The sequence below is a fragment of the Tauraco erythrolophus genome, chromosome 5 (genome assembly GCF_009769465.1).
Source record: "Tauraco erythrolophus isolate bTauEry1 chromosome 5, bTauEry1.pri, whole genome shotgun sequence".
In the NCBI taxonomy this organism is placed as follows: domain Eukaryota; kingdom Metazoa; phylum Chordata; class Aves; order Musophagiformes; family Musophagidae; genus Tauraco; species Tauraco erythrolophus.
This window is the reverse complement of record NC_141469.1, coordinates 1,980,330-2,007,395: the sequence shown is the minus strand read 5'-3', so window position 1 is coordinate 2,007,395 and position 27,066 is coordinate 1,980,330. Positions and strand designations below refer to the sequence as shown.

The 27,066-nt window shown below is 50.8% G+C and overlaps 1 protein-coding gene across 1 annotated transcript in view; it reads left to right on the top strand.

Moving 5' to 3' along the window:
- The window catches only part of SHROOM3 (shroom family member 3), a 159,043-nt gene extending 133,589 nt beyond the window's left edge, over nt 1-25,454 (top strand). The window contains exons 4-11 of the mRNA XM_086611732.1: nt 2,813-2,944; nt 5,938-9,190; nt 12,976-13,052; nt 16,566-17,483; nt 18,552-19,070; nt 19,883-20,033; nt 24,175-24,447; nt 25,095-25,454. Coding sequence (XP_086467858.1) covers nt 2,813-2,944; nt 5,938-9,190; nt 12,976-13,052; nt 16,566-17,483; nt 18,552-19,070; nt 19,883-20,033; nt 24,175-24,447; nt 25,095-25,454 — 5,683 coding nt within the window. The remainder of the gene's footprint in view (nt 1-2,812; nt 2,945-5,937; nt 9,191-12,975; nt 13,053-16,565; nt 17,484-18,551; nt 19,071-19,882; nt 20,034-24,174; nt 24,448-25,094) is intronic.
- Nucleotides 25,455-27,066: the final 1,612 nt, after the last annotated feature.

The window sequence follows — 27,066 nt, the reverse complement described above, 5'->3', positions numbered from 1 at the left end:
GGAGCAGCAAGGAGAACCCAGGTAACAGCGGCTGGACAAGATGAAAGACTATTCTTTTCCCTTTGGTTTCCCAGTTTACGGCGTGGATTTGGCAGCATCTGGTATGTAATCACCGTTCCGGCTGCCGTGCAGCCTGTGTAGGTGCCTGCATTGCAGCGAGGTCCGCTGACTTCTCCGGGCATCTTCGCTCCGAGGCGTTTGTCCTGATGCCAGCCTGACCTGGATGCCCGAGTTATCTGATCGCTGGAGGTGTCTGTGAGGAACCGGGAGTCTCTTTTCCAGCCTTGGCATTTACAACAGAGGGATCACTTTCTCCATTATCTGAAGTGGAGAATTTTTTAGTAAGAAGATTGTCCAGACGCTTTCGCAAGTATGGCACAGGTGCAGCCCTTGAGGAACTAATGTAAAGGATAAGGGGATAAGGTCATTTTGTTATTGTTGCTGATGTTCTTCTTATTATTACAGTCCTGTATTTTGAAATCCTACAACCTCCTGGAACAAAGTGCCAGTTGTTGCTCCTGATTTTGTTCAAGGCAACTGAGCTACGCCAAATTTATTCCAGTTCAAGATCTAATGATTTATTTGTCTTCACTCAAGTCAGGAATTAGCTGCTGCATTTGCAAATTTTTATCACTCGGCCAGCTTGTCTGGGATGAATCAGGATCTGACGTTGTGGGCTTTACAAAAACAGTTCCGCCCCACTTGCCAAGAAGGGTTTAATCTTGCACGGGTTTTTATTGCTTCCTCCAAGTGGTGCTCTGCACTCAAGCAAGCGTAACTAAAAGCTGTTGCAAAATGGGCAGGTTAACCCCGTTTAGCTCCCCCTCCATGTGTAATGGGAGACAGCTGTTCTCCTGTAGACACTGGTGCTCACTGCCGTGTTGCGCTCCCGTTCCGGTCCTTTTCCCTAGTTAGGCAGAAATAATTATAAACTAAGCTTAAGGAAGTAGGGTGAAGCAAGGTGCTATTTTCAGGTGTTACGGAAGGCTGAAGCTAGGAACTCCTTGTCATTCCCTCAACACCCACACACAGGCACTGGCAGCATCAGCTGTGCCTTTCTTTTACGACCTCCGAGCTCTGTCTCAAGCAAAGCCTTTGGTTGATTCAGTGGGAAGGGGATCGAGCCCTCTGTTCTCTGCCTTTCGGCGCACGCGTGTGCGCAGGGACCCTCCGTGCTTCCGTCCCGCCGCCTTCTCGGAGATCACCGTGTGAGTCTGCAACATGAGCTGGAGATGGTGTGTTCCGCCGCGCTTCCTCTCTTGGCTCCAGCTCCGCTAAGATTCCGTTACCCTTAATCCACCTTTCCAGGATCAGGTAGGTGTGGAAACAACGCCAGGTTATCCCGCGCTGGTACGGCATGTCTTCTGACTTAAATTCACAGCTTCGCTGTCCACGTCTTGTGTTATTACCAGGATGTGGACCAAGAGGGATTAAAATACCTGGAGCTTGGGAGGGCGGCCGCGCAGCCCCCTCGCAGCTCTTTACTGATCAAGTCAAGGGATAACGTGCTTTGCTCGTGATCATTCAGTGTGCTTTCCCAAGCCAAAAAAATAATGCTGGGGGCTCGTACTCCTTGAAAGTACAAAAAGAGTCTTGAAATCTCTGCAACGGAGAAGGCAGGAATGCAGATTATTCTTAGTAAGCAGTTTTGTCAGCTTCCCATCCGGCAGTGTTCGGCTTCCTTGTTTCTCTGGGCAAGAGCTTAGCAGAAGAGCTCTGTTTTCAACACACCCACACGTGTCCTGGGACAATGGTGCTCGGTTCAGCTCGCCCTCTGTAGACCTCCACTTCAGCTTTCCTTAAGAGGACCCTGTCACAGCAAATGTTACAAGCAAAAGAATGTCCCTTTCTCTTTCTTCTTTTGGCTGCTGCTGAGAGAAGGACCTGTGCTTCTGAAATGTGTATGGAAAGCCTACCAGTGAAACGGTTCTACCTCTCGCTTTCTGCCAGTGCTTTTCCATGTTGGAGAGCATCAGCCAGTGCCAGTGTTAACTTGTGCCAGTAAAGGATCCGACCCTAACAATCATTTTTTACTTTGTGCATTTTCCTGTATCGTTTCCTTTCACAATCTCAGGCAGTACTAAGGGGGTCCTCTTTCGGTGTCTGCTTTACCTCTGCAGAGGGCATTTTAATCTGTTGAGTGACTTCTTTAGGACATGCTGTGCTGAGAAATTTTCAGTGAGACGAAGACTTTGAAGATGCCTCATATCCTCCTTTTGCATTCCTGCTTTTTGGGTAGCCGAGGTTGTCCCGTAGGCTGTCGCATTTGGAACTTTGGTGGAACACAGGTCCACTACTGCTCCTCGTTCTCACGGGAAGAGTTAGAAATTGCGGAGATGAGTGCTGGAGCAGGCAGAGAGATCTCTCATGGCAAGCAGAGGGAGGATTAAGGACAATCCCAAAGGCTGGGGCAAAGGATAGTCTGTGCAGCAGTGATGGCTAATCCCCTGCTTTGACTTTCCATTATGTGCTTTCAATAAGGTTGTCGGTGGTTTTTTTTCTCCTGAGGGCTGATGGAGGACTTCCTTAGCGTTGGTGACCGAAGCCACGGAAGGCCTTTTGAGAAAAGTGCTCCTTCAGCATCCGTAAGCACCACCTGCAGCCGCCCTGCTTGGTGCATCGTGTGGGAGTCCACACGCAGCCCAGCCTGTAAACTGAGCCCTGTGAACGAGCCGCCAGGCTCGTCCCCGAGGGGACAGGCTTCTGGTCGGGGGGTAGAGAGGAAGACCTTCCTGATGACTTACTTTGCATTCATCTTCCATGGAAGAGCGTGCCTGTTGCTGATGTGCAAAATCCTTCTGCTTGTACCTAGGTGGAGTGAAACTCCAGGCCGACCTCACTCCTGGCATTCAACCAAACTTGCGGAGAACCAACCCGATCCCAGCATGATGCAAATATCTCAGGGTACGCTTGGCACCCCTTGGCATCAGTCCTACCACTCCAGGTAAGCACTGCACAGCTGTGGTCCTGTGCTGCGTAGGCAGAGATGTAAAGCAGTGTGCATTTTTAATTTAGGATCATTTGCTCTGTTTCCACGTGTCTCCCACGAGTGCAGAAATGAGGCTCCCAAACTAGGATGCCTGTAAACTAGTCCCCCAGTCCTACGTCCTCCTTGTTGCCAGTGTCATGCTGGTTTCAGGGAGGCTCTGCCTCATGCCCAAGGATGTGTCTTGATGGTACTGACTGCAAGATCAGGGACTAAATCTGGAGCACAGGATTAAAGGAAGGGGACAAAAGACGTGGTGGAAAAATGTTACCAGTCACTTCCATACAGCCGAACAGGTTTACAAATAGCCAGGGTTAGGATTAGAGTTAGGAAGGCTGCGATTCCTGTTTGGTTACCCAGATAAAATGGCCATGTTTTCTTCCTTTCAGTGCTCTGTGAGGTGATTAACGGCTAGGAAATTAATTACTTTAAAAATCCCCCTTCCTACCAAGATGGGAGCCCACTGTCAGAACATTAGTGCAGCTTTCTGTGGATCCAGATACAGGAACTGGAGTCCTGCTCTACATCCTATGGGCTGCCCCCCTGTAGAAAGGCAGGATGGTTGTTTCCCTAGCAAAGGAAAAGAAATCTCAAGTCAAAATTAGTCTATTAAAAAAAAAGGAAGGAAATGGTGGCAGCTGTGCCCGTCAGCATGACTGAGCCGCTCTCAGGAGCAGCTGACAGTAGAGCATCGCTGACCGTAGTCCCAGGGCGAGAAGTTCAGCAAGAGATTTCCTGGTTTTGGCACTGGCTTTCTGCAGGGCTCAGCTTTACCATAACTGTATGTGCATGGCTGTTTCTCTGAGAAGTTAGTGCAGTGGTTTATCAGACCCAAAAGACTAAACTAGTAGTCTTAGAGCTGCTAAAGGAAGGTGGCATGGGCCGCCTCTGGTTTTGACCAGGGACGGTGGCCGAGGGGAACTGGAAGCAGTGGTACGATCCCGGGGAGCTGGGGCTGATTCTGTGAGACTGTGCGATGTGGTAAGTACACAGAGGAGACATGCCCACAGCAGATCTACCCCTCAGCTACCCTGAGCAGTCCCAAAAGGTACTTGGTGGTAAGCCCTGGCTCACCTTGAGGGGGCACAAGTTTAAATTCTGCCCTTGGAGGATTTTCCCTGGAAAGGCAGAAGGGTTTCAGGAGCAGGAAACTCTCCTTATAGGCACTGAGATTTAAACATCATTTCTTCTACAGGCGAGACTGAGCCTTGGCAGAGGGGAGGAAAAAGAAAACAGAGCATTAAAAAAAGTGAGGAGGTGGTTGCAGAAAAAGTGTGTGTTTGTCTCTGGCCCTCAGCACACATCACGCTGCAGCATATTCATTTCCCACCGAGGGGCTCTGCTTCCCAGCCACAGCTCCTGGCAGAGCCCTTGGCAGCGCGGCTCTGTCTCCTGGGTGCTTGCAGAGGAGCACGGGGAACATCTAGTGGCCAGCTGGCCAGGGCTGCGCTGGGCATTGCCAGGGAGATACTTACTTTAAACTAAAATAGAGTGGTGCATTTAAATGAGTAAACCAGCTTTATCCTGAGATTTACCATATCTCTTTCTGCCTGTTTCTGAGTTCCTCTGCAGAGCTGCTACTTTTTGCCCTCGCGGGCAGGCTTCCTTCTGCCTTCCCTCATCCTTAGCAGCCTTCTCCCCTCAGGTCTGTCCTTTGGGCTTGTAGGGGTTAATCCAGCAAGGTGGAAGTGCCTGCGGCTGGGATGTGGTCTGAAGCAAGTTTTGGGCTCTTCGGCAGATGCTTGTTAGGGAGGGGGCTGTTACCAAACATACCTGCTGCCTCCTTGATTCCCAACCCCCAGCTCCCCTGCTGCCTGGAGCAGCTTTGGGTTTGTTATCCCAGTGGAGCAAAGCATGCAGAAATGGAGCTTGCCTTTTGCTGTGCCAGCTGAGACTGCAGCTTGCACCCTGGCAAACTCAGGCTCTTCTCCGTCCCTGCTTCCAGCTCCGAGCCTTGCCCTGCCACCCTTCCCGTGGGACAGGAGGCTTTCCTTCCCTGCTGCTTTCCCGTGGCTCTGCCAGGACAGCACACATAGTTGCACAGGGAATTAAAGAAAGTGATATCTAAGGGAGGAGAGCTGGGAACAGAGGGAAGAAAAGCGAAATCCTCAGGCTACACTCCCCAGTGCTCAGCATGTTTGCTTGAATATGGGAGGAGAAATCCGCCAGGGGAAACTCCACATGAATTTGTTGTATCCCCTTGTGAGGTGGCCGGCACGAGGAGCTCCCTTCCTGCTGGTAGAAAGATCTCTGAATATCCTTCTTTTTGAACACATCTCTGGTGGCCACGAGCCCTCTTTCAACCCACGTGTACCTCGGAGCAGGCGCCAAGGGGTACCTGCACCCGCTGAGCCACGTGAGGAGGCGGCTGTCGAGACTCCCTGGGGCGTCCTCAAACTGTTCCTGTCGTTGCACCCCCGCTTGCCTCCGCACACAAACACAGGCATCTCTTCTCTGTCTTGTCAGTTTAGTTTTCTCGCAGCAAACAAACTATCCTTTGGACAGCTGAATTTCCAGGAAGCCTGCCAGGGCATAGCCTTCATCTCCATAAAAAGAAATGAAATGGGAAAAAAAGAAAGAGATGAGATTCCCCCCAGAACGCCTCTCGTGCTCCTCTCCTCCTTCTCAGTGGCGTCGGCGCTCATTCAGCTTTCCAAGTGCTTTGGATAGGTTTGATGGGTGGGGATGATCCTCTCTGGCTCCAGAGCTGCACTGTCTGTCTGCATTTCCCTCCCACCCTTCTGTGGTAAATAAGAGCCATGTGTTGCAATGTCAAGCAGTTCCTCCTCGTGAACTGGGATGACAGCAAACAGGGGATGGAGTAAGGCCCAAATATGGGTTTTCATCTGCGCTTCTCAAAACTAAACATCTTGCTTCTGAGCTCACTTATAAGTTGTTGTGCCTCTCCTCTGCTGACAGTGGGTTTATACTCTTCTCTCGCTCTTCCCCAGCTCCTCAACCAGCGATCTCTCTGGCTATGAGCATGGCTATCTGAGGAGAAGTCCTGACCAGTACAGTTCCCGGGGCAGCATGGAGAGCTTGGACCACTCCTCCCCTAGCTACCACCCCTGTCACCTCTCCCCAGCCAAATCCACCAACAGCATCGACCAGCTCTCCCACCTCCACAGCAAGAGAGACTCTGCCTACAGCTCCTTCTCCACCAACTCGAGCATCCCCGAGTATCCCGCTCCTCCCTTCAGCAAGGACCACTCCTGCTCCACGGACAGCGTGCACTGCCGAGGCGGCCTGCAGGAGGGGATGAGGCAAGCTGACATCAGGTACGTCAAGACAGTCTACGACGCCCAGCGAGGCATCTCTGAGGAGTATGAGGTGAAGTCCTCTGCTGTGCTTCCCAGCTGCGAGGCCCGGGCATCGCTGGACGGTCGCGGCCACGGCAGGCTCCACGGCTTCAGCCGGCACAACGCGGCTCCCTGCTGGGCACGGCAAGGCCAGGGCTCCCCAGACAGCAAGAGCCAGCCCCCCAAGGGCCCTCCCTTGCCTCCCACTCGCAGCGACAGCTACGCAGCCATCAGGCATCACGAGAGGCCCAGCTCGTACGCTGGCCTTGATCTGAACAAGCCTGGTCGAAGCCAGCCGAAAGGGACCTGGCCTCCGCTTCTCAGCGCCCTATGCCAGGGGCCGCTGCTGAAAACCCCCTTTGGAGAAGGGCATCTGCACACCGTGGTGGAGAAGAGCCCCGAGAGCAGCCCCACCGTGAAGCCCAAGCAGAGCTATTCCCAGCCAGCCCAGCCGGGGCAGCCCCTGCTGCCCACTGGTGTCTACCCAGTACCTTCCCCAGAGCCGCACTACGCCCAGGTGCCCCAGCCTTCTGCAAGCAATAATGGCACGCTTTATCCAGCTCTGGCCAAAGAAAGTGGGTATTCTCCACCTCTTCCAGTCTCTTACGACAAGGCTGTAGCCAGCAGCACCCTGGGCTTTGATGAGAATGGAAACCAAAGCACTACAAACAGGTCAGCCGTCTTCTACCAGCCCCCAGCAGCTGAGAGAAAGCACGATGCTGCAGCGAAACTTCTCCAGCAAAAGCCTCCTAGCACGGCAGGCCTGGAAATCTGCCTGACCACGTCAAGAAGGGACTCTTACAAGGTAGCACATGGCAAGCAAGAGACCACGAGTACTGCAGAGGCTTCCAAACACAGTTTTCAAGCTCCGCAGCCCCAGCCGAGGGATGCTAGCGAGAGAAAAACCCATTACCAGCCCAAAGAGGACTGGACGGCTGAATCCCCAGAGGACAAACACGGCAACGCACAGATAAACGAGAGAGACGCCGCTGCTCACCACCAGTGGGGTCCCAGCAAGGCCAAGCAATATGGCTTCTCCTCCTTGCAGAACATCCCAGAGAGCTCCAGGAGACAAAGCAGCTCCGAGCCCAAAGAGACGCAAGCAGGCGAGGGTTATTCCAACACCAAACTGTCCTTCTTGAGCAGCAGCATCCAAGAGGAGAAGGATCACAGGGGACAGGGGCACAAACAGCGGAGTGACGCGGACCCACAGGCCTGTGGGAGGCAGGAGGAGGAGGAGGAGGGCACGAGCGTGACTCCGTTCCATGCCGCCGAGCCAAAGTGCGAAGAGCCCCCTTCTCCGCAGCACCCAAAGACCTCCGATTTCGGGAGGAGCCGGCTCAGCTCTAGCAGCACCCAAAGCTTTCCCTACGGCAAAGCAGACTCCAGCAAGCTGCGCTGCTCCGTGCTGGAGAAGGTCAGCAGGTTTGAGCAGCGGGAGCAAAGCACCCACCGCCCCCAGAGCGCTGCCCTTCCCACCTTCGGCCAGCACTACGGGCCGAGCAGGACGAGCCAGCCCTCCGGTGCAAGGTGCTCTCTCCACAGCCTGGAGGACATGAGGAGCAAGCTCCGTGAGCCCGGACAGCTGCCCAGTGAGCCAGGCAGGGTCTCCAGTCCCTCCGTCAGGAACGGAAAGCTGGAAGAGGCTGACTGGCACCCCGTAGAGCTGCAGATGGTGGCTTCGGCGAAGCAGGCAAGACCCAGCGAATACTACAGCCTCTGTCCTGACAATGAGGTGCAAATAAGGGCGGCTCAGCTACCGAGGAGTAAAAGCACGTTCCAGGTGGGAGGTGAGCCTGACAAGGAGATCCTCTGGAAGGATAACGTCCAGGACGCCCACGGGTCGCAGCTGGACACACCGTTTAACAGGGCTTACAGGAACAGCATCAAAGATGCTCAGTCCAGGGTGCTGAGGGCCACATCCTTCCGTCGCATCAGCCCCCCGTTCGGGAGCGCGCCCAAGAGGACAGCCCAGAGGCCTGCCTCGGCCCACGTGAGCGTGAGGAGCACAGCAGCGTCTCCCCACACCCCGAAGGAGAGGCACAGCGTCACGCCGACGGAAGGCAGCCTCTCCGCCCTGGACTACGCCAAGACGCAGCACATCTTGCGCGTCGGGGGCCGAAGGCGGCTGACTGCGGAGCAGAAGAAGCGGTCTTACTCGGAGCCGGAGAAGATGAACGAGGTGGGCATCTCTGATGGGGAGCCGTCACCTTTCTCCTTCCAGAAGAAAAGCATCCAGTTTGTCTTCCCAGAGAATACGGTGGCTGACCGGCGTAAGATCTTCGAAAGGGACGGCAAAGCTTCTTCCGCAGCCAGCCTCTCCAAGCCCGAGCTCAAGCAGCTCCAGCAGAACGCCCTCGCCGACTACATCGAGCGCAAAACGGGCAGACGGCCCTCCTCGCAAGACGTCGGAGTGCTGAGGGAGCGCTCCCACAGCTCCTACCTCCAGGCAGGTGGCCCAGACAGCCAGAGCCTTTCCTCCGCCTCCAGCATGAATTCCCTCCAGGACCAGAACCTTTACCGCCGGAGGGAGTCTGTAGAGCGGATATCAAGGACGGGGCGGATATCTTCTACTCTTCCTCCCGGGCTGATGGGCTGCTTTGACATGAGTGGAGATGAGAAGAAAGGGCGCCAGGACAGCTTGGTCACGAGCCGGCCGAAAACAGAGAGGTGCTGGGATTACAGAGCCAAAACAGAGCTCGCCAGAGGCACGCAGACGGACCCTCTGGGTGGGCAGGGCCACCCTTGCTACGGGAAGCAGGAGCAGGTCTTTGAAACGCCCTCCTCCGCCAGGAAATCTGGGAAATCGGTGTCTGTGGAAGACTTGCTCGATAGGTATGACAATCAGACAGTCCCTGTGCATATACGTTCCCGATCGTCTCCCACGGCGGATAAGAAACACCAGGTATGTGGAAACCGGATCGGGTGTGCGGGCAAGCGGGGCTCTCCAGGGCAAGAGGGGGGATGTCGGAGGACAAGCGGTTTTTCCGTCGTTGCAATTACTTTATTGGTTAGAGAGAGGTTAAACACATAAAAGCATAGAATCATGGAATGGTTTGGGTTGGAAAGGACCTCAAAGATCATCCAGTTCCAACCCCCCTGCCATGGGCAGGGACACCCTGCACTACACCAGGTTGCCCAAAGCCTCATCCAACCTGGCCTTGAACACTTCCAGGGATGGGGCAGCCACAGCTTCTCTGGGCATCCTGGTCCCGTGCCTCACCACCCTCAGAGTGAAAAATTTCTTCCTTAGATCCAATCTAAATCTCCCCTCTTCCAGTTTAAAGCCATTGTCCCTCGTGCTGTCACTACACACCCTTGGAAAAAGTCCCTCTCCAGCTTTCCTGTAGGCCCCTCCTATAGGCATGTTGAGACAGAGACCATTTATTGTGCTTAAATTACCGGGGTGCTGGTTTAAACGCCTGCCACTGGGGCACTGCTTCTGCTCAGCTTTCCCACTGCTGGGGCTACTTCAGGGATTTCAGAGATGCTGAGATCTCTGGTAGCGTGCCTCTGTTCTTGCTGCTCCTGCCATCCCATCCGAGGTGTCCTGTTCTTACTGCCAGCGTCACCGGAGAAGCACTCAGCGCCTTTCCGGTGGGGTCTGCCGTTACGGTGGTGATACGCCGTTGCTGCTCTTCTGCCTTAGCCTGGTGAAAAATAGAGAAAATATTTTTCTCCTGGTGAAAAATAGAGAAAATTAAAGGCTGTTTGAAATTGCCCTGGCTCCCGCTGTGCCTGACAGTGCTGGGAAGTGCTCGGCGGAGGCACTGCCAAGTAACCATTATGTTTTGCCTCCAGCCCTGGAGGGAAACATTGCAGGGAAAACTTTGCGGAGACCCTGGCCGCTTTTTCCATGTCCTCTGCTTGGTGGTTGGGAACACTGCACTGATGTCAGAAACGGGGAATTCGACTGATTCTGATGATGGGAAAGAGCAGAAGCAGGCTAACATCTTAAGGAACAGCTGCCCAGGCCAGCTTTTCAGCTGGCTGAAATCTCTTTGGACCTATTTAGGTCACTGCAACTGGTCGAGCCGCACGGATTTACAGCAGTGGTAGACCTGCTGCCTTATCCCCGTTTCCACGCCAGGCTCCATTCATCACCAGGAGAGGGAGGAAACAATAAAAACGTGTGGACAGGCTCCTCGCTCCACATACTGTGAGTGTTTGGACAGTCTTGCGTATTTATGGGGAAGCTGAGATCCAGGACATCTCCTTCTCCTCTTGCACTTGCTACTGGCCCAGAATGGATAGTCTAGGTGCAACGAGGTGGTGCTGAGTGCAGGAATGTGAAGGAGGCTCTGGGCAGGGTCTCGGAAACAGGCGGGGGAAGGAGCCATCCTCCCAAACTCCTGTGCTTTATTCTAAATGTCCTCCCTCGACAGACCTCACATCCCACGCTATGTTTTTAAATAGAGAGAATTAAAAGAGCAGCTCGTGAATATCAAGTGACTGGAATGCCTTTCCATGACCACTGCTGTCTCATCCCATCGGCAGTATTTTTCCGCACCAGCCAGGCATCAGGCTCATCTGCGCAGAATTGTCACACGTGCCAGTCGTGACACCTTGCGTTCAGTAAGAGGACAATCCTTAAGAAAGTCAGGGTGAAGCTGCAACGCTCTCTGCCTCCCAGCACAGTCAGAGCAGCAACAAAAACAGGCATCAGGAAAGAGAAAAATCACTGAAATTCCGGGGTGACCTTATAGTGGTCTTCCAGTACCTCAAGGGGGCCTACAAGAAAGATGGGGAGAGGCTGTTCAAGAAAGCCTGTTGTGATAGGACAAGGGGTAATGGTTTTAAAATAGAGGGAGGTAGATTCAGGTTGGATATTAGGAAAAAATTTGTTACCATGAGAGTTGTAGAACACTGGAACAGGTTGCCCAGAGAGGTGGTGGCTGCTCCATCCCTGGAGACGTTCAAGGCCAGGTTGGACGAGGCCCTGAGCAACCTGATCTAGTTGGAGATATCCCTGTTCCTTGCAGGGGGGTTGGACTAGATGACCTTTGAAGGTCCCTTCCAGCCCTAACCATTCTATGATTCTATGAAATGTACTTTTAAATGTCAGGCCAGGTGGTGAGCAACCCTAGTTCATTTTTCCTCAGCCCTCTCTCTTGGGCGGGGGACATACAGGGTAGTTCTTCAGATCTTTATTTCCCCATTGTTGGCTCGTTTTTCATCTTGCATACATTCAGCAGCCCAAGCAGTCTCTGCCTGGTGGAAGCTGACTTGAGGAAGATGATGAACAGCAGTGCTCACAGGGTCTTAGTTCAAGTGTAGAAGAGAGGAGAGCCTTTACTGCTGTCTCCCAGAGGGATTGAGCTGTATCCACTTCTGGAATGAGGATTTAGTCCTGTAGAGAGCAAGGCACTTGTGAAAATCCTGTTCTTAAATCCTAATTGAAGAAAGCACGTTTGACTTCAGATATATACACCGATCCGTAAGTGTCCGTTCCAAAGGGAATTAAATGTTTAAGTGCTCTCTTAATCAGGTTTGTTTCTCATCTGCCTCCAATACAAAACCACAGCTATAAAAACAGGGGACAAATACAAAGCAACAGGGTGATTTTTTTTTAAATTATTTTTTTGGCCTTTTCAGATATTTTATGGGAAATGTTTATTTCCAGTTTAGCAGCAGACTTCTCTGCCTCACTGTATGTTTTTCAGGGCCTTGTGGACGGTGTCTGATGTTCCTTTCAGGCTACATATAAATCACATGGCAATGTCACAGTAGGAATTTGTTTAAAGATACAAGGAAATTGATAGCCATATGGAATTATGGGCTCTCAGTCTTCAGAACACATTCTCAGCCTGCCTTCCTCTCTGCTTTTTCAGTCTGGCTCAGCCCGCATATCTGCCAGCTCCCGGACTCCTAAATCAAGATCTGCACTTACCCTCCCTCTGCAGCAACGCTGCCCAAAAAAGCAAATGGCTAAGGGTGTGGGGAAGGGGGGCACTGAGATGCTCTCTGCTGGAAAGATCGTACGGGAGAAAATATTATCCTCTTCCAAAGCAGGCTTAGCGTTTGCTTTCATGTCTCATAATAGTCTGCTGTCCTGTGGTGGGAGCTCTCGGGCACGGGGAGTCAGAGTCACAACGGAATTTCAGCTGCATTTCAGCTGCATTTCAGCCCATTTCATCTCTGGGTTTAGATGGCATAAATACTTAAAGAGGAGGCAGTTCCTGCGCCTTGGTTTTTCCAAAGAACCGAGTGCCAGGCTCTGCGGTGGTTTTCAGCGCCTCCGCCTGTGGCTGGAATTTCCAACCTCTGTGGCCTTCAGCATCTCTGCAGCGTTTCGGTTCTGCTTTGGCACTGGGCTTGGGCACACGTTGTTCACACTTCCCCAGTTAAGGCTGCTTGGGTGATGTCTCAGCTTCTTGCTTGCACGTGAAACACAGGCGAACGACCAGGTCCCGCTGGCACCATTAAGGACGTTTTTAGAAGAGGCAAGGACTTGCTGAGAGGTTTTAGAAAAGCATTTCTTTGAATAAGTCTACCTGTTGGTCCACAGTCCAACCAGAAAAAGGCAGACAGGTCCTCTAAGCAGGACCAGGGTGCTGGAGAGTGGTACGCCACGCTGGAGTTTTCCTCCCATCATGGCACATGGGGTGCTCTCTTCTTACTAGGAAGCATGGGTGGTTTGTTGTTTTGCTGGGCTTTCTGCTTGCTGCTGACGCTGTCTTTGCACTCTAGGACCTGCTGAGAAGGGAAAGCAGTGAATTTGGCCCCATGGTGAGAGATCCTTTCTACGTGGTCAGCGCAGGAGCCAGGTAGGTGTCTGTTAATGTCCCCCTTGTCACTGCGGCGTCAGCTCTTGCCATCCCACTGCCAGCAGCGCTTGTCAGGTGTTGTCCATGTCAACGGATGGATCGTGACAAACTAGAGGAAACATCTGCACCGACACGGGTCCGGGCGTGCTGTGCCCAGCAGAGTTAGGAGGAGTAAGTCGCTGTGAGCTTTTTTTTTTAAACTACAAACATTAGTTCACTATCAAGTCCTCCTCATGTCATCTTGGAGCACGTTTCTGGAGGAAATTTTCAGTTACCTATCTTCCAAAATGTGTTTAATCTGCTGTTAGGACTCATGTCCAGGTGCTATCGTCACTGAAGGGTTCTCAAGCAAAAAATACCTTGGTGTCCCACTCTGTCTGGTTTTCTCCAGGCCAGGGTGCTGCCTCCCCAAAAGCAAGTGAACGTTTGTGTGGACTAAAACCGGGAGATTTTGTTTATCTTGCTGAACTGGGAGCTTGCTTTCAGGCTGCTTTCCTTTGTGTAGGCAGGATATTTTGCTCAGCAACAAGGGAGAGAGAAATGTTTTTAAAAATACAAAACTGTAATCATAAAATTCATAATATTAAGACTTATGCAACTGTCCACTTAGCAGTGGATTGCTTTAAAGTTAACTAGAACTGAAGTCGATCTTGCTGTATTTACATTTAAATGATAACTAGATGCTTGCCCTAAGCTCTGAGTGCCCAAACAGCTAGCCCTTATTCCAGTAAAAACCATCACGAGCGACTAACAGAATTATTCCCGAAGGAGCTCTGTTTCTCACAAACTTGCAGCAAATGTCCCCCCCACTCTGTTGCCACAGTGGGAGTTAACACTGCTGTCTCCAAAGGCTTCACCGTGCAGCTCTGGGTCAGGGAGCGACAGCTGGAAGCAGAGGAAGGCTCCTAGTCTAGCTGGATCTTGCTTCCGACTGGCTGGCCATTTTTCCCCCTAAGAAGCCATAAGTGTTGGTTTAGAGGGACTCAATCTGCCTTCAGGCACAGCCTTTTATGATTATTTAAAACACACCTGTTTACTTTCATCTGGAATAACTTTTTCCATTTTTTTTTTCCTGAGAGAACAATACAGCTGGCTTAGTCCATCCTGCCTCTCCATTTCTTCTAGAGATGGCATTTCAACATTCTTCTTGATAACTACTTGCTGCTTCCTTTTTTTTTTTTTCCCCCAACCTATTTTCCAAGAAAGGGGATCAAACACCCAGGCTGCAAACAAGTTTCCTGGGCCATGAAATGTAGGTTTCTCATTTTTTGTGCTTCACTGCACAAAGATTATTGGTATTAACAGTTTTATGATGCTTATGCTGCGTAGGCATCCTGCAAGCACATTTCTTCTGGGAGGTGCACGGTTGCTTTTCCTTCTGGATCAGAATTGGATTTCCCAAAAGATTGAACAAAAGGATGGGAGTAGACAGGAAAAAGCCCTTGGTTCTGATGACATAGGGTCCCACCCCAGAGGCTGCAGATCACTCCCTACGAGCCTCAGCTGCTGAGTGATTTTTTTTTTCTTATATTACTGCACCTGAAATGCCCTGAAAGAGGATGGGCACGAGTTTTGGAAGCCAGAGCGCTCTGATCGTGCGCTGCAGAAGCCGGTAGAAGTTTTACATTTAACTCTCAGTGGGAACAGGATCTGAATCCTCTGCAGACTGAAAGGGACAGGCAGACCCCGGGACCTTACCTGTGTGTCAATGATTCCCAGAAGGAGTTCCACGATTAGGATACTGTTGAATGTTCCCCTGCCCCAGTGCGAGTGAGTATTTCACAGTCTGGTTTGTATGGGATTATTGTAGCACCTTTGGTCCATCCCTTAAGAGATGCAGTCTGTGTCTGTCCCGTGATCATCAGCCTGAAATAACTGGATTTTGAGCCAGTCCTCTCACATCTGGCCATCACCATCCCATCGCTGTCTGCAGCGTACTCCGTGCACAGGCCCTTCAGGGAAGGCGATAGCAGGCAGTAGGAATTACACTTCTAGGTTTCCTTGGGACACAGCTGCTTAAGGTGCTGGAGAGGAGATGGGACCATCCCTACCACTTCTCTTGCTCAGGGAGGAAAACTGCACAATGGTGAAGTTAGGGAAACCGTGTTCCACAATCTCTGGGCCCGGTCACACGTGTTCCGTGACTTACACGCCGTGCTTTTACGCCGCTTCCCAGGTGTCATACAATAGCTGTCTGGTAAGCACTGCTGGGAACAGTTGTTGCTCCACCAGTTTTAGAATCCACAGTTGCTTCCACAGTAGGAGAGATCTTTCAATTAGAGAATTACCATCTGGCGTTTCTGACAAGCACTGAGCATCCGAAAAGAATACACATTGCTACTGTCCAGGAACCACAGACAATACCAAGAGCAGTCTGTCTGGGAAGTTTCCCCACCCCCAGGCAAAGGCGGCCAAATTCTATTCTCAGTTACACCAGAATAAAGCCGGAACGACCCGTGTCTTTGACAGAGTTATTCTTAATTTGCACCAGCACGTCTGCGAGCAAATTTGAGGCCCAAGTCTCAAACATCACAGAGTGACAGCGTTGGATCATTTGAACAATGCATCTCAAGAACAAAAAATACATTGGCAGTAGAGCTTTCTTGTGTTTTGTTGTTTTATGGCATGGCCTCGTGTTTTTAGGCCATCCTCCCTTGCGTCTGCTAGTGCTGTTACTACTGCTCGTTTTGTTTTCCAGCTCAGTAGCCATAGGGGCCAGTAGGTTTGGCTATGTGTTCTGAGCAGGATCCTCACTTCCAAGGCCAGACGCTGTTTCTCAGACTCGCACGAGGACGTCTTAGAAGACCCAGAAGGAATAATTCAATCTGCTGGCTTTGCAGCCTCGACATCCGTTTGCAGTTGAAGCGTTTTGGCTTTGGTTTTTGTGACACCTGCCTATCTGAGCAGAGCTCTTTTTCCTAAGAGGATTCCAAAGTTGTAAGAGCTTTTTTTGCTTCTTCTCCACAGTCAAAATTGCGTTTTTTGGCCTTGCTTTGTTCTCGGAGACAGCCGAATCATTTTAATGGCACCTTTCCAAAAGGAGAGGATAACGTTATGGGAATTTTTGGCCCATAAAGCTGAAATTCTTCAAGTTATCAGCAATCGAGAAGGGGCTTGATGGTAGATATCTTAGAGCAGCTGCTGCTAGCCCCATCTGTAACAAACCAAGTTCAAAGCGAGGCTGGAAAGGAAGCCAGGCACTTAGGTTTTCCTAATATTTTTTCTATGAAGTTATTGCTGTGATGCTTGCTACGTGTGTGCACGTGTGTGTGTGATCTGGCACACACGGAAAATGATGGGAGATGGTGAGTGGGAACGGATCTGGCTCTGTGTCCCGAGCATTTTGCTGGATTTTACTGCCAGTCTCAAAGCACAACTGCACCTCACCTAGAACAGCAGGCGCTGACCCAGGCCTCTGATATGGTTGCATAATGTGCTCATTAAGGAGATGCACAATGGCTTTTCTTGCTCATTGATTAATTATTAATCTTATCATGTCTCTTGTTTTTTTAGGTCTTTCAGCAAGAAGGAAAGAAGCCACTCAGAGAAAATGGCATTCCCAAGTTATTATCCCCATCCTCACCACAGCAGCGAGGTTGTCACCGGGTCCGCCACACTGACCGAGAACCACAAGCTCTCAGAACGTTCCAGGCCAGATAGCAGGACTTCTGCATTTGTCCCATCCCCAACAGAGGCAAGGAGTCACTATCCTGAGCAAAAGCAAGGCTTTAAACCCTTGTTCCTTAACCTTACTCCTTCTGGATCTGGCCAGTCCTCCCCTAATATGTCCACCCAGACTCCCTCAGACTTCCAGAGTGCAGGTGATGACCAGGGTCTGAGACAGCACCATGCCAAACGAGATGCTGTTCCCCCTGAGGGCAGCAGTAGTACTCAGGCACAGTCTCTGGATGCTGTCCAGGATAGATCCCCCGAGACTCCCACAGAAGAACTGATGTGGAGAAGGAAAGCCGGGCTGCTTCACAGATCCCACCCACCCAAAGTGGTGTGGGCTCATTCGGTCAAAGACAACAGCTACCCAAGGGCTAATGTGTCTCCTCCAGCAGCCGGGCCAAAGTCCTCCCAGAGATGGCAGTCCCTGCCGACCCAGAGCAGCACTTCTTCCGACCCTGAGACTCCTTCTCCCCAGTGGACAACCCATCTCCGGATCTCGGAGTCGGGCCTGCAGCTCACGCCCCCACCATTGCTGCAGGACGACGAAGACGACGAGGTGTTTGTCATGCCTTCCCAGCCCGGCGTCGTCGCTCCACCCTTCTCCTCCCCACGGCCATCCCGTCCTCTTCCTGAGCTGAGCTCTTGCACTTCTGCAAACGGCACGGAGGAATTCCCACCTCCTCCCCCACCGGCGGTGCTCGAGGGGAATGGGGCAGCTGGAGACAAATCCACCAGGCTCACAGAGGAGGACAAAGTGAGGTAAGGGAGGGCTGTAACGCAGCGTCTCGGGCGTTGTAGGGCCATATACAGTAAGATATGCAAAGCTCCAGACAAATATGACCGACCTCCGCAGCTCCGCGCGCTGCGACAACCCACCCACAGCTGCTAGCTGAGCGAGAAGCTTGCAGAGGAGTGGACATGTTAGAAGGGAAGAGGGACAGACAGACAGACTCGCTGCCACTAGGCTTTGCTGGCTGCCAAAAACGTTGTCACACGATGCAGGGCACAAAGCAAAGAGGCAAAAGGCTTTGTGACCCATGGGCAGCTGCGCCGACAGGTGCTTAGCAAGCAAGGCCAGGGGGTTAGTGGTGAGGAACCATCCTGGTCTCCTTCCCTCCGCAGTTACTGTCTGGATTTCGGCAGAGTTGCTTTGTACTCACTCCGGCATGAAGAGTTGAAATGGCTGTCGAGTCCTCCTAGTTACTGGTTTTTGAGAGAGAACTATGAAAATCCATGACAGTTTTTCCAAACAGTTAGAGTTTCCCAGAATACATTTTAGACCTGGCACAAAATAATGCTGTTATAAAACAGTGACCATCTGCCAAGAAGTGACAACACAAATATGTCGCAGTAACGCTGCGTAGTGAATTTTTCCTGAAGGCTAGGACTTTGGGCTAGGTGCCCAGCTGGTTTTAACTCGGCACAGCTTCCCTCACCCCCAAGGAGCTGGTCTGATTTCCATCTGGTTAGAATATGGCCGGGGCTGTGGTAGCAATTGGCTATAGGCGGTTCAGGAGGGTCCTCGCGGGTGGTGAGACTCAATGGCCCCAGCCTGTGAGCAGAAAACAACCTGACTTGTCACTCACTGTGTCACTCGCCCGTTCCTCGTGTTGGAATGACACAACACCAGTGTCTGGGTTGAGGGGACAATAGGCTTCTGGTGCCAGTCGCTTCATACTGTGGGCATTTCCGTGTTGAAGTGAGAAGTAAGAGGCAAAAGTAAGGGAGAGAGAAGGAAGGATCGCTTGTCTTAGGCCTTCACCACGTGCTCGCAATGGTCCTGGGTGGTAAGTTTATCTTCATCTCACAGAATTTTTCTGTCCGTAGCAGCTTCAAAAGCTTTCCCAAAGCCCCGGCCGAGAGGGAGATAACGGGGTTGGGCACCAGTATCGGTGACAATAATTGGCCCCTCTCACCACCTGTGTCCAAGAGGACTAGCTCTCCTTCTGCTGTGGATAAGCAGCACCAGTTACCTGCTTCTTCTGAAGGGCCTCAAAGTGCTGATAAACAGCCCATAACTCAACCAGAAGGAAACCACAGAGAGCCAGCAGTCATCACCGGAGAGTCAGAAAATGGCAGCCTGGACTCTGGGGTAGTCAGCGCAGCACCTCCAGTGAAGACAAAGAAAAAGAGCCCAGAGGATATTAAGTCAGAGGCTCTAGCTAAAGAAATTGTCCATAAAGACAAGTCTCTGGCTGATATCCTGGATCCAGATTCCAAAATGAAGACAACCATGGACTTAATGGAAGGGCTTTTCCCCAGTGGAACCAGCTTGCTGAAGGAGACCAAGATGAAAAGGAAGATGACCCAGAAGCAAGCTAGCAGGACAGCAGTCGAAGATGACACGTAAGCACTGGTCGGTCGGGTTGCGGGCTAATGTCGCAGCAGAACTCGCAGCTTGCTTGCTTTTAACGGCGAGCCCGTGCTCCATTTTTTTGCACCCATGTAGGTGGGTGCTGGCAGAGAGTGAGGACTGGCAGGGAGTTTCTGAGTGCCCTTTCTCGTGAGCTCGGCTGTACGTGTGGCCTTCAAAGTTACACCTCTGGGCTGTGGAGGAAACGATGCTGAGCTCGGGAACAGGGCAGGAAGGGAACCAGCTCTGGAGATGTGATTCCATTTTGCTATCTTAACCTTTGTAATCTGAAGCAACGCAGTCCAAAGCACGGTCACAGAGATACGAGAGTGAAATCAGCACCAAAACCGTGGCAGGCAGAAAGATAAGGGGAGGCCGAATTTTGGAAGGAGGGATGGAGGGGTACCTGCTTGTTACAGGGGGATGCAAAGAGCAGCCCAAGTCCTCCAGTGTGGTTTTTTAACGATAGAGACTCCCAGGTGACAGCTGGAGAACCATATAGAAATCGTGCCAGGTAAGATGGTCAGTGTAGCCATCACCAGCTGAGCTGTGCTGATTTACTGGGTCCTGTACGGAGTTGTTAACCGATTGCCAACATTTAAACAGAGCAGCTGCGCTGTTCTGCGTGGAGGAGAGGTAGGAAAGCAGCTGACATGCACCCTCTGATGGCAGGAATCGGCCATTTCCTTTGTGGCTAATCACGTTGGGAAGGTACCAAGCAGGAACTGCTGGAAAACCATGGATCTGGGCACAGGAAAAATTCGGGCTCAGACTGAACTCCTCCTTTTTCTTCACTGTGGTGTAGGAGAGAAGAAAAGGAAGCTCCTGTGACCCTGGTTGCCTGTCCTGCTTATTACAACGTTTCAGCACCCAAAGCAGAACTGCTGAATAAAATCAAGGACTTGCCAGAAGAAGTAGGTGAGGAAGAGGAGCTGCTGGACATCAATGAGAAGAAGGTAAGTTCAACACACACCACCATTTTCTGGTGACATTCCTGAAATAATAATAAGTTCTAAAGCCAAGTGCATTTCTATTCAATGTCAGCTTTTGGCAGTCCTGAGGTTGCGTGGGGACCAGGAAGGATCACAGAATCACAGAACGTGAGGGACTGGAAGGGACCTCAGAGGATCATCTAGTCCAATCCCCCTGCCGGAGCAGGACCACCTAGATCAGATCACACAAGAACGCGTCCAGGCGGGTTTGGAACATCTCCAGAGAAGGAGACTCCACAAATTGTCTGGGCAGCCCGTTCCAGTGTTCTGGTACCCTTACTGGGAAGAAGTTCTTCCTCATGTTTAAGTGGAACCTCCTGTGTTCCAGCTTATATCCATTTCCCCTTGTCCTATCATTGGATGCCAGTGAGAAGAGCCTGGCTCCATCCTCATGAACGATTGGCTACTCTTTTTCCCCCACACTTCATTGTTTCACCGACCTGCCGGAAGCCACGTGCATCTCCAGCAGCTCAATCAGTGCAACCTCTGTGTGATGATTTGGGTGGGAGGAGAGCAGGGCAGGAGAGGAGGAAACATTTTCCCCTCTTATTGCAGCTACACGGCACTGAGGAATGGCCCCTGCAGTTCTTGCTGCAGGCTTGGGTGCTCTGTCTCCCAGGGTTTTTGCAGGGCCTTCTAATTTGTCCCTGTGGTTGTCTCACGTTGGTTACCTGCTAATTACAGACATCTTGCGAAGCTGACAAATCCCCAGGAGCCACAAGCAGATATTTGTGGCTGTGCCTCCCTTCACACACCCACTGCCCTCGTGTCAAAAGCAGCTGTGCCTGCCTGTACATTTAAAACATCCCACATGGCACTGGGTAGAGTAGCACAGCCAAATTTCGTGCTGTTTGTACAACAGCAGAGTTTAAACATGTTGAAGGATACAAATATTTGTGCAAGTCCCGTATGCTGGAAACACAGTACTCGATTCGTCCTGCACTGAAATCAGGCATGGATTTAAAGAAGGGCTGCCAAGCTCAGCCGTTCTAAGCGCAGAGAATTCCTGGTCTCTAGCACAACTCCACGTTTTCTCTCTGGGTCCTCATTCCCATGCCAAGTGTAAAAAAGCAGAGAGAAGATACGAGGCTGCGTAGTGTTTGTGTTTGCAAGTGTGCAGTTTGTCCTGCTGCCCTCACTTGGAGAGCTCACCTCTCTTTTTCATACTGCCTTATCTGTTCTCAGCTTTTCTCTGCTGAGCACAATCCAAAATCTGCTCCCTACCAGGCTTTAATGCAACGGCAGCTAGAATGGAACCTCCATCAAAGTGCCCTGTAACACAGATTGAGTCCTAGGTGAGTGGAGTAGCCTCATTTTGTGGAGCATCTGAGGTGCAGGTTGACCCCGTCAGGTCTTTAGGAGCTGTCGTACCATGCCACTGGCATGGGTCAGAGACACGTGCCGTGCCTGCCATCTCTCGTTTCTGTGGTCCTACCCGGATTCTGGGTAGCAAGTCTACATAGATAGGTCATGCGTGTGTTGCTAATCAAAAGCATTTGCCTAAGGCCTTTGTCTGCTGCTTTAATTATCTGGCCCAAGCCACAGAGCACCCAGCTTCCAAGGTAATGGCAGCCTCTGCCATGTCTACGGCACTCGATCGATTCTTGGGGTGCTGTTCTCTTCAAAGCTGGCTGCCTGCTTATACCAACGCGAAAGGTAGGGAGTGATTAAACAAGGCGAGGGTGCTGCTCCAAGGAGTCGGTGGACATGCTGCAAGCATCTGACAGGCTTCCAAGTAGATGTGTCCTGCTGTGGAGGACAAGTCCCAGGCCTCAAAGGTTACATTTGCATGGAAAACAGAAAGAGATGGGAGTGATTAGGCCCAGACGGCAGGATCTGCCTGGCATGTTTGTTCATGGTCTGTGCGAAATAACATTTGCACAGGCATTATCTGAGAGGCAGCTGCTCCGAGAGGTCATTTGGATAAACCAAGCTCGTTTCCATTGTAAGTATGCAAAGGAGCAATATTGGTTGGCATTTGGGATCGCAGGAGACTCGCTGATTAATGAACGCAGAGCAAGTATTTCGCAGTCCTTGTCCAGCTCCCATGCCTTCAGAACAAAGGTACGTCACTCCCAGCAGTCCCGTAGCCTCCTGCTATGCTTGGAGGGCAGGTCTGCACCTTGAGCAACGCTCCCAGAACAAGGAGGAACAACTGCCCGTTCTGAGCATCTGGGCCCTCCTGAAAACCTGTCGATGTTAATGCCAGACTTTGAGTCCTGCTGCCCCTGGCATCATAATCATTGAAAATGGATCCCTTCTTTTGATCCTCAGGATTTGGTCCAAGAATGAACTGGTACGGACCTCAGATCTTTGTTTGGAAGGTGGCATTGGCATCCTAGGCATAGAGGAGGGCAAGTGTTGGTTCTTGTCTGTGGGTGCTACCTGTCCTACTGAGGGAAGAATCCCAAGTAAAGGAGTTTCGGTTGTCCCTTCTCCTAGCAGGTGGGATTTGGTACCACCCCTGCTCTCCCGGCCCCCTGATCTACGCCGCTACCAAACGGCGTGCCTTAGCAGTCATTGCAGCATAAGCCTGGTAGCTGACCTTTGTTTTAAGAGAATGTTACTCTCATTTTACTCAGGCTTTGCATATATGTTGAAGCTGACGGCAACCGTAGCGCAGACACGAAACCCTGTGCTCCAGAGGACGCATGCTCAGTGTTCCATCTAGTGGTGTCTGGATAAACAGGGCCGTTAATTCCCAGCTGCAAAACCACCTTTTAAACTCCCCTCTGACCGGCCATCCCTGGGATAAGGGCCAATTCAGAGCAACTTCCAGCCTGACCTGGGTTTGGAGATCCTTTCTCCTTTGCAGAACCTTTCCTACTTGAAATTTCTGACAGTTTTCCTGGAAAGAAGACTGTGTGGGTAAACTCTGAGAGAATGTTTTCAGGCAACCTTGTGATTTACTTCCATTTCATCCTGCAGTGTGTGTACACAGAGTAGATCAACATCCGTATAATGATGCCTCTTTAGTGCATAAACTGAAGAGACTGAAAACACGCAACCCTTGTGTGAAGAGCTTTTCTTGCTCTCTGAGTAAATGGAAGCAAAAATTGCAGGCCCCAGGCCACAGACTTCTGCTTTTGCATATGTCTTTCCCCTAAATCCTAACAGAAATTAGGATCTCCAGCACATGTGCAGCACTGCTGTTTCTGGAGTAACTCAACCCTGGGGGCCTCCTTTTCCTTCAGCAGTGAAACGGTTGCCAGCATTTTCTCCAAATGGGTGCGTGCTCTCCGTGTCTTTGCTCAGTCACTTAGTAAATTCAGAGCATCTTTGGTGTATGTCCTCGCTTGATGCCCCTCTGTGTGAGGCAGTGCCTGCACAGACAGGGAGTTTTGGTCACGGTTGAGTTTGAGGCTTGCACCCCAACGCTGCGGCGGCCGAGTAAGGAGCGGTCAGTAGTTTCAGGGTCCTATAGGAGAGGGAAATAGAAGCGATTCCTTCTTTCTTCTTCAGCCATATGTAACTAGTAAGTGTCAGCTCAGCCTCCTGTCATGTTGTTAATTCAGCGTGAATTCATTTTTCTGCCAGTTGCTTTCTACGGTTCTGGGTCATCAAAAATACAACATCCAAACAAGAAATGTCAAGCTGGGCCAGGGAGTGGGGGATACGCAGGAGATGTGGCTGCAGCTCTTTTCACTCGGAGACTTTAAAGGACCTACATCTTTCAGAGAGATTTGCTATCAGAATACAGTACACCAAATCAGATGTCTCTTTTATAAATGTTCCTTGATGGTAGAAGAAACGTATCCTCATGCAATCCGCTCAAGTATTCAGATTATCATCTAGATGCACAATTCAGAATCATAGAATCATAGAATGGTTTGGGTTGGAAGGGACCTCCAAGATCATCTAGTTCCAACCCCCCTGCCATGGGCAGGGAAATCCTCCACTACACCAGGTTGCCCAAAGCCTCATCCAACCTGGCCTTGAATTTCAGAGTTTTCTCTGTTTCCTCCTTAATGTCTTCTTTGTCAGCTGTTGCTGACTTGACCCTGCTCCTCAGGAACTGTAGCCATGTCCTCTTCTCGTTGTCGTCCATATGACCAGGCCGATCATGGTACTGATCGATGTGGCAATTGTGTTTCCCTTCCGACAGGCTGAGCTCATCGGGAGCTTGACTCACAAACTGGAAGTCCTGAAGGAAGCCAAGGAAGGCCTGCTTGCAGACATTAAGATGAATAACGCTCTTGGAGAGGAGGTGGAGCTGTTGATCAGCAAGCTATGCAAACCTAACGAGTTCGACAAGTACAAGATGTTCATTGGCGATTTGGATAAGGTGGTGAACCTCTTGCTCTCCCTCTCGGGGCGCCTGGCCCGCGTAGAGAACGTTCTGAGCAGTCTAGGGGAAAACGCCAACAGCGAAGAGCGGGTACGTATCTGCACAACCGTAGCGTCTCGGCCTTTTCCGAGATTCAGGGTAGCAGCAGTCACAAGAATGTGCTTGTCTGAGCTAGGACCTCCCAAGTCTCCCAGGAAGGCCTGTCCTAGTGTGGATGTATAAGCAGTAGCAAACGCTGTTCTGTCCCCAGGGATCTTGGTCCCCGTTTGTATAAATGTCTCAGATCCTGCAGCTTTTGTCTCCGAACAGATCAGCCGTGTTCGGGACAGGGTGTCTGTGACCCACGGCTGGAGGAAAGGCCGTTGTGTGGTGGTGTGCGTTGTGGAACAACCTCACTGCCTTTTGCCTCAATTAGAGCTGCTTTTTAACATTCTTTGGGTGGTTGTGAGAGACAAAGCCAGATATTCCTGGTGGTTGTTGCTTTCAAGTCAGTTTTACTGACTTTGTTGGAGCACTTTCTGCCGCACGTTGACTAGAACTTTCGGAGTGGGATTCATGTTCAGTCCGCAACGAGGAGTTCATCCTCCTCTCCGAGGCTTTTGACTGTGTGTCTGGGAGCTTAGCAGCCATCCCGCCTGCCCCAGAGGTGGCAGCCATGGTGTTTGGGGGGAAGGAGAAAGGGGGAATCCGTGAGTTCGGTGCTGCCGATACTGAAGCACTCTCTCTGGTGTGTGCAGAGTTCACTCAACGAGAAGAGGAAACTGCTGGCTGGCCAGCACGAAGATGCCCGGGAACTGAAGGAAAACCTCGACCGTCGAGAACGGGTGGTTTTGGACATCCTGGGCAACTACCTCTCCGAGGAACAGCTCCAGGACTACCAGCACTTTGTAAAGATGAAGTCCGCGCTCCTCATAGAGCAGCGAGAGCTAGACGATAAAATCAAACTGGGTCAGGAACAGCTCAAGTGCCTGATGGAGAGCCTCCCCACAGACTTCACACCCAGGGATGCAACAGCAGCAGCTGCCCTAGCTGCAGCACTTGCTACCTCTGCCGGGGTCGGTGGTAAAACACCTCCAGCAGTCTCCTCCTCGCTCTAACCTTTCCCAGGTGGACCTGTGATACAGTCCTCCCACCCGAGTCTATTTAATCCAAGTACTTGGCAGATGGTTCTCTACAAAGACCATGAACAGAGACAGGTTTAAACAAGATTTTAATGAAGGAAAAAAAAATAGCAATAATAAAGGTTTTATTTTCCTTTCCTTCCACTTCTGCTTCCTGGAAACTTAAATCAATATGGAGGGAAATGTGCCAGAGATGAGGAAGAGTCTCACGAGATTTAAACACATTACCTTCAATGAAAAACATGACCTCCTCTCTTCCCTCCCTTTTCTGCTTAAGTGGCACCTCATTAAGTAATGAAGGATCTAAAAGAATCAAGCCTTAAAAATAAAACCAACCTGTTCTACTGAACATTATTGATATTTATATTTTTTAAAGAGCAAGAGAGAACATGTAAGTTTTTGTACATACTCTAATCAGTTACTTGATTCTACTTTGTTCTGTATGTAGAAAAGACATTTAATTTTGTATTTTGTGAAAAGCTTAACAAAAAGAGGGAACCCCAAAGATAGTCATGCATTAGCTTGGAACATCTCTTCGTGGTTTTGTTGCTGTTGTCGTCGTTGTTTTTTAGTATAATAAAGGGCTACCAGAAGAAGGTTTTTCAACCCGTTTCAACACATGCTAAATATACCATTAAGTGGCCTTGTGAAGGAGATTTTGACCAGGAAAATACAATCTTTCCTCTTTGGGATCTTGTGATCCTCCAGTTCTGGGGTTTAAACATGCTTTAAGGAGAACCCACATCTGGGGAGTCCAAATTAGCAGGAGATAACCTGCTCGGGTCTGGACCCGCTGCGGGAGCGCGGGGGGTCTGTCTGTGTTTTGAATACTCTGGAGTCATGATCTGTGTGACTGTTCCAGCCTCGGTGCGTTTCTCGAGGGGGATCTGTGATGACATTATTTATAGGCCTGTTTCGGTGAGGGGGTGACGTACACTGGGACTTTTTTCATACAGCGATACCTCGTTTGTCTGAACCCACTTCATCAGAAATTATTTAACAAGCTAGAAAAGGCATTAACGTGAAATCTGATATTCTCTTCCTACCCAGTGAAATCGTGCGCGTGGAACGATCGTGCTGTGCACCCTGGTTGGATAGACAAGAGCCTACCGTAAAAATTTATTGGATTATTTCCTAGTTGGGGCAACCTGGAGTAACGAAATTTGCCTGACTGACCTTACCAAGTGCTCGAGGATTGCTGCCAGTTTGCAGTCAGGGAAGCAGATTGGGCCAGGCTCTCTTTTTCTGTACAGAACGTGCTTTCCTCTCTGACGAGCCGCATCACCGTTCAAACGAAATGGCTAGAAGCTGCGTGAGCAGGTTGCCACCCTGGCTGATGGGCCAGATTCAGGTCGCCTCTCTTCTAACCTTACAGAGGTTTCCTGCTGCAGCAGCAGTTCAAGCTTCTCTTTTCTCCAGGGTGTTGCATTGTTCATGCCATCCTATCTTGCCACCAGGACCAGGGCAGAGATTTTAGTCATGTAGTTTTTAAGTCCATTTGTTTTGATTTTTAACTCTAGCATGTGACTGAAAATTACAGCATTCATTGCTTTCAGTGCTGGTTTTAAAGCCCCTTTTTTCTTTTAAT